General features: G+C 38.9%; 1 protein-coding gene across 5 annotated transcripts in view; it reads right to left on the reverse strand.

Annotated features, from left to right (window-relative positions):
• Positions 1–4,583, reverse strand: part of LOC116048895 (putative cytochrome P450 120) — a 44,890-nt gene extending 40,307 nt beyond the window's left edge. For 2 of the 5 annotated variants that reach the window (XM_031298191.2, XM_031298192.2), the window contains exons 1-4: positions 4,200–4,583; positions 2,450–2,527; positions 1,991–2,075; positions 1,564–1,599 (exon numbers count right to left, since the gene is read on the reverse strand). In XM_031298191.2, coding sequence (XP_031154051.1) covers positions 1,564–1,599; positions 1,991–2,075; positions 2,450–2,527; positions 4,200–4,389 — 389 coding nt within the window. In that variant the 5' untranslated portion in view covers positions 4,390–4,583. The remainder of the gene's footprint in view (positions 1–1,563; positions 1,600–1,990; positions 2,076–2,449; positions 2,528–4,199) is intronic. The other 3 variants (XM_031298189.2, XM_031298193.2, XM_035999088.1) reach the window with 3 other exon arrangements.
• Positions 4,584–7,625: the final 3,042 nt, after the last annotated feature.

The following is a 7,625-nucleotide window of genomic DNA, read 5'->3' on the forward strand; positions in this document are numbered from 1 at the left end:
CAAACACACACAAACACACAAACACACACACACACACACACACACACACACACACACACACACACACCTGTTACCTTTGCTGTCCCAAAACAATTAGTCTGTAATGTAAATATGAAGTGACTGCAATCAATCTCATAATGGAATGAAAATAAAAAAATATCAACCACACATCATGAAAGTGTATGTACAACATTAATGAGAACAGAGGAAGTTGAAACTTTCTGCAAAAAAAACAAAAATAAGAAACCAAAACCAACAGCAATATGACGAAATATGGGAGCCAAAATTGTTGTTTGGAACTACACACAACCCAACTGTTGTGTGGCTGCTGTGTACTTTTTTTTCATTGTGTACACACATACACATACACACAGTGAAACACATCCTATCCACCTTTCTAACCCTGTTTTTATGTCACTATAGCCGCTTTCCGACCAGAGGGATTTTTGCAGTTCCTAGAACATAAAATTCATAGAACCCTTTTTTTCTCGTGTTCCGACTGGACCAATTTGTGGATTTTTAAGTCCCTCTGGCCGCAGTTCCTGTAACTCTTTCAGCTCCTACTTCAGGGCAGGGTCTTTTCCATTTTCAGCATATGAACCTAGGTCAACGAGGGTTGGGTTTCCGGTACAGACAGACCAACAACGGGACAATTTTAACAATTTTCGCCATCTTATTCATCACTAATTTCACTTCTGACAACGTTTTAGGCGAGAAATGAACTGTTTAGATTTCGAATATAGGCAGTCTTGCGAAAATTGATGCCGAATTGACAATTTGCTTCAAAGTTTTCGGAGTTGAGAAGCTCCATGAAGTGAGGCGCCAGCCAGCCAGCAGGCGCCAGCCAGCAGGCGCCTGCCCCGGCCGCTAGCTCGTCGCTCGGCCAGTCATGCTCAGACACATCACGGTAAGCTAGAGGTCTCTCAGACCGGTCTCGTAAATAAGAGGCTTTTATTTCGCCATTGACAGTTCATTTGTTTAAATATCACAACACATGTCCATCATAAGATTAACGGGAACCTGTGGTTAACTGTCTTTTCGGAGTTAAACTCCACAAGCGTGTCCTGCGGCTGGCCGGCCGTCACACACACACACACACACACACACACACGTCCACAGCGCAGCAGGCAGAGGCGGGGGAGAGAGAGATACCCGTTTCTCTTTGGGAGACTTGTTTAAATTATGACAAATATGCTATATACATTAGATTTAGTATTTAGTTCATACTTTTTTTGCTGTATTTGTTTTCTGATTTTAACGCTATAAAGACCGTTGCCGTGCTTGCATCACTCCCTTACCCCTCCTACCAGTCCCTATGGCCACTCGGCCAGTGTGAATGCAATTGGAAAAAAACGGTTTTGGGGGAGAGTAGTTAGTAGATCTGTTTAGAAGTGGACTTTTCCTATAACTACGTTCCTGTAACTACTTGGTCGGAAAGCGGCTTATATCTTAATTCTACAGCTTGTAGAACTATTAGTAATCCTGCTTTGTATGTCATTTTGGACGAAAGCGTCTGCCAAAAGAATAAATGTAAATGCTTAGAGTGCTGGAGGTTTATGTTACCTGAGAGAGAGGTCCTTCAGACAGCGCTCACATACACTGTGGGGAAAAAAAAAGAGGTAGAAGAAACACAAACAGACAAACACACACACTTCTTAGACAATATGCAGTAAGTCAGAGTCTTTTAAATAATATGTCCAGGCAGTGCATGTTGCTACATTCCATCCATTGCAACAAAAACACAACTTACATTCACTTGTTTTTCCATTTGACTTATATACACATTATAATTATTTTAGAGATTTGTCGCTTCATCCAACAGACAGGCAGTCAGCTCTGGCTTAAGAAACCTTTGACATGGATGGACACATCATTGTTGCAGCAATAAAGCCTTTGCATTCTTGATGCCATCATGGACATCCACGGTACAAAAGGCTGGACACAAATAATGTCTAAATACACAACGAGAGTAAAACATAACTTTCCCTACCTGGTGATATAATCACTTGATGATCCCAAACAGCCTCCTGTGAACAGGCTTGTGAGAGACAGGCGGAGAAGACATGCCTCCTCACCTGAAACACACAAATACAAGTTACTCATATTTATTATTTGCAGAGCTAAATTTAGTCATATTTTAGTAGTTGTTGTGATTTTATACAGTAGCATGTTGTTGTGAATGGCAAGTCTAGGAATCATCAGTGGCTGCATCTTGGAAAGTGTTAGTATTGTTTGCTTTAGAACATTTTTTCTTGTCTTAGTCATACCTTCTGTATTATTTTTTTTTTCTTTTTTTTACAACAGCATCAGTGGTGGCTTCGTGGCCTAACAGACACTGGTTACTTAGTCCAGCTTGCTCTAGTCTGAACAAGACTGTGTGTAAAATACGTTTCTGCTACCTCAGAATCTCTGTCTTGTGCTATTTCTGGAGGGGTTTCATGTTGTTTACCATTAGTGGTGACAACGGTGTCACCATACATGTTGGTCATCAGGTCATTTGGATCCTTCAGGAACAAGTTGGACTTCTCTGAAACACACAATGTAGACATTATTCCAAACATATATACATACTGTTCATACACAATGTCCATGTCGCGGTTTGATTCTGCCTGCTCTATGGTGTGTATGTGTATGTGTGTGTGTGTGTGTGTGTGTGTGTGTGTGTGTGTGTGTGTGTGTGTGTGTGCTAAAAACAAAGCAGGCTAGCAGGAAAGAAGTGGAAGTGTGACAGTAATCCAGTTCCAACGACATTAAACGACACATCACTTAAAAATGACACAGAGAAACAAACGATAAAATCAAGGTTGGACATGTTTGTAATATATTTAAGAGGAGTGCACTGTACAGTTTGTTCACACAAAGACTCCTTTAGGAAAGAATATTTCCCCATGTGTGACATCTGCTTAAAATTTTTTATTCTTCATCATCAATTTTCTTGATAAAGTCTAGTTAATGGTCTGTTTTGTACATGTTTTTTTAAAATCTCAATACAGTATGCTACTATTTCTTAGTATCGGGGTATTTAATCTAATCTAATTTAATATTTAATCTAGTTATATGTGCAGATACTAAATTCTAACAAGGTTTTCTTGTTCACAAATATTAGAGAATAAAATTAAATCTATAAGGCATTGAGGAGTTTGGAATAGTTAATTTTATAAAACATGTTTATATTCCTCAGAATATGGTACAGGTATTAAAAAACAAGTGCCGTATTGTTATTGGCTCTGATAGCTAAAATTTTCAAATAAGCAACGTCCTTCTTTAAAGGCTGTGTCTAATGAAAATCTTTACAATACTCCTATGACTTATAATACATTACATTGTACTTTAAGATAAGTAAGTGTAAGTATATTTTATCTCATTCAATTTCCTCCCCCCTCCCTTATATTCCTAGCTTGGTTTTTCTTTATAATTCTTCTATAGCCTCTTTTAATATAACTTGTGGTGAATTACATTTAGGAAAATATTTAATATAACATTTAATATATTTCATAGTACAAATAATACATTGTTTTGAAGTGGAGCAGACTACAATAAAACTTCATTTCAGTAAGTTAACATCCTCCCGTCTCCAGCAACATCAGGAGACTCATGACAGATCAGACTAAACCCGGGGTGAAATTAACTCCAGAGGAAATCCCCTTTTGTTCTTTTGCCTGAGAGCATTATCCTGAGGCAAAGGAGACTATGGTCACTGTGAGCTCACAAGAAACTTCAGATACACTATGACACGTTAACTAACGTTACATCTAATTCAAATTACCAATACTTCCCTTAATAGTTAGGTAATACTAATATAAATAGTTTTAAGCAGAGTATTCGATCCATAAATCACTATCAACATACTGGTGTTTTGTTGGGAAGTAAACATAGGCTACATGTAGTAGGCCTACTGCTGAACTCTACCATGCTGGTGCTCACTCACTCACTCACTCACACTCACTCACACACACACTCACTCACACACACACACACACACACACACACACACACACACACGGAACCAAGGAGTTTTGATTCTACAATATTATGTTAACTGAAAGCAGCAGCAGGAAAAAACAGAGGAACTGGAGAAATGACAAACGTGTAAAGTTTGCTCAAGAACCAGTTGGTTTGGGATGCCAAACTGTGTGTACACACACACACACACACACACACACACACACACACACACACACACACACACACACAATTACCACAGAGCAGCTCTCTCATCCCCTGCACGGAGCAGATGAAGGCGGTCGGTCTGTTCAGCATGCGGCACTGAAACACTCTGCTCCGGTGTTTCTCGATCCTCTGCTGGCAGAAGCTCACCGGGTCCCGGTAAAACTTCAGCGAATTGTCCCCAAACACCGACACACCAGCATTTCCTGGTAGTTTATACATCCACGTCCGACGTTGGAGACGCTAAAAAATAAAGTGACTCTATAAACTTTACTAAAACTCGGTCCAGGTTCAGAGTAAATCCCGCTGTCATCGCCGGTTACTCATTTTAATCCGCGTGGCTCTAACATTGTCAAATTACTGCTGCTATCTCATTGTTGTCACTGCTCTCGCTTACCGAACGTATGACGCGTTTAGGTGGTGTCTGTAATTTAGTGCTTCCCTTCCTGATACCGTCTGTGTCATTACTACTGCAGTATTACGGTACTTCTGCTGCTACTGTACAACAACAGCTATGTGCTACTAACACTATTATTGCTGGATCGCTCTAATCATAAAGGGCCTGGACGGTTGTAGAATGGCTGGTCAAATGACAAACTGTCATACAAGTTTGTTTTCTGAATTTTCAAAACACCATTTCACCAATTAAGACTTATTTTACCAAACCCTTTCATTACCATTATCTGTGTGTCAGTTGAAATTTGAGGCTTTGATTATGCAACTGCCTGGTAAAATAAATTCATAGGAGGAGCATAATAAAGAGTATAGCCTACATTATAAATTATTCAGCTGATGAATAATAACCAACTAAACTGACAAACATAGTGTCCTCTTTACACCTTACATTACAATGCCTCTTGCACCCAGATAACATCTGGATATGGACAATTCACATTTACACTCAACACCAAGATTGTATCAAATATCCTCATACAATTGGGCTGACTTTATCCCTCTAAAATGCATCAAATCTTCTGCGTCAGACTCACAACAGATTATAAAAAGAAAGCTTCGAAATAGATGAAGTAGCAGAAATAGGACTCCCTATAAACTTTTTATAGGTATTTTATCTGGATGGGCGTCGTTTGCAGGATGTAGCAGTGACTATCTCAGCCCGTGCTGAGTGCAGAACAAAAATCCGGAATTCTTTTGTGTTGATGAAAATGAGAAGTATGGGCTATAGTTCACTTTTTAAAGTTTGAAAAATTAAGCAAACTGGACTAAATAATACATGCATATGAGATCATCTTATTTGATGCATGTCAAGTAAGGCATACAGAATATACTTCATGTTTTCCTATAATTTATATATTTGGTCTCACACCTAATGGAAATGGATAGTCTGTTTTGTAAACCTGTTTAGAACCGACATTGATGCAGGATACTACATTGACATACACATTGATATCAGCATATCATATATCATCTGTGTAGGTTTTAGGTGGTGGACATGATTTAATTCATCTAAATGTCAGGAATATTTGAGAATTTATCATTTATCAGGTAAAAGTCATTTGAAAAAATCTGCAGGAAAGTCTTGTCACGGTTGCAGCCGTGCCACAACTTAGATGTTATTATTGTATAGTATAGCACATGTATTCATTCATTTTTCACTGTCTCTTGTAAAGCTACCATACTGGTTCTTTATATCAATAATGGATAACAGGATTATTAAATTTGGTAATACCCCAATTGTAAAAACCTTGATTCAAACTTAAGAAAATGTACATTGGTATTATCAGAAAAAAATTAGGTATCAAATTAAATGTACTTATTATACACAATGGTCCCATATATATATATATATATATATATATATATATATATATATATATATATATATGTATACGGTAAATTGGTTAGGTTAAAATGAATTTAGTAATGCAACTGAGTATTGTAATCATATCTTATCTTAACAGCCCTAACCCTATTCTATCTACTAACTATTTTTGGTCATGACAATAACTTTGATGCCAGAACAGCTGGTTTTCACATGAAAAAAAACATGTTTTTTTTGTATTTTCTTTGACCTGGGTGAAATTCAATTGGCAGAACTTCTGCACGAGTTGAATATTTACAGCAAATGATAAGAGAGATAAGCAGATTTTTATCTTTTAAATTATGTTGTTTATTGTTTTTGGCCCTACAGAGGCCATTCATTGGTCTCCGTCCTACAGAGCCCATTCACTGGTCTCTGTCTTATATACACTATACACTGGTCTCTGCCCTACAAAGACAATCCTCACAACAGAGTCAAATCAATCACTATAGTCCAATCAATAAAGAGTCCCTGGCCAAACTTTGGAATGGAGGAGAAGAATCTTTTGATGACGCTTTGCTTCCTTGGTTTCATCAGGTGGTCTTTGAAGAAGGAGACAATACATTTGTCAACTGCTGGTTCGTCTAGATTCATTGAAATCAGCATGTCCTCTGCACAGCCCCACTTCTTGCACATGTCCTTTAAAATGGCCTTGCTGAGGTGTTTGTAAGTGTCATTGGTGATTTGAAAATCTTCTCCCTCGACTTCAGCCCATATCTTCTTGAACAGGCGCTCAATGATGGTTTTTGAATTTCCAATTGTTGTGTTCACCTTCGCTTTGTTAAAGGTCCGCAAAACCAACATCTGCACAAGTAGCCTGACGGAAATTTAATTTTTCTCTGCCTGTGCTGTTGAATTCTGCACAGGTCTGGCAGCGGCCTCCTCAGATACTGTGACTGTAGGTTTGGGCGTAGGTGTAGACCTGGGTGTAGGCGAATGCGTAGGTGTAGGTTTGGGCGTATGCGTAGGTGTAGGTTTGGGCGTATGCCTAAGTGTAGGTTTGGGTGTAGGTGTAGGTGTGGGTATAGGTGTGGGTGAGGGCGTCGGTGTAGCGGTGGGTGATAGTGACTCAGTATTCTTGAAAGTCTTTTTCATCTTGTTACTGTGGGTGCCAGCCCGTGTGCACAGCCACCACTTCATCAGTCCAAGGTAACGCCACACTTTACAATGTATTTCACCATACACTGTATCACGGGATGGGGAAGCAGACAGTGTCCTTTCATTTGATCCTGGGACAGTCTCTGGAATCCTCCCCTCAGAGACGTAACTGTAGAGGAGACCACTAAGCTCTTCTTTGAACACCTGGTCTTTACCGTTGGAAATATCCTGCAATTTACTATAAACAACCTCACTTCCAACTTGTTGTTTTACACCATCTTTTGAAAACAGAGAATCAACATCAGTCACAATTCAATTCAATTCAATTCAATTTTATTTATAGTATCAAATCATAACAAGAGTTATCTCGAGACACTTTACAGATAGAGTAGGTCTAGACCAAACTCTGTAGTTTACGAAGCCCCAACTATTACAGTGGTTGCCTCAAGAGCAAGCATTAGCAGTAGCTATTGCGACAGTGGCAAGGAAAAACTCCCTTTTTTGTTAGGAAGAAACCTCGGACAGACCCAGACTCTTGGTA

Source organism: Sander lucioperca, chromosome 1 (genome assembly GCF_008315115.2).
Source record: "Sander lucioperca isolate FBNREF2018 chromosome 1, SLUC_FBN_1.2, whole genome shotgun sequence".
In the NCBI taxonomy this organism is placed as follows: Eukaryota; Metazoa; Chordata; class Actinopteri; order Perciformes; family Percidae; genus Sander; species Sander lucioperca.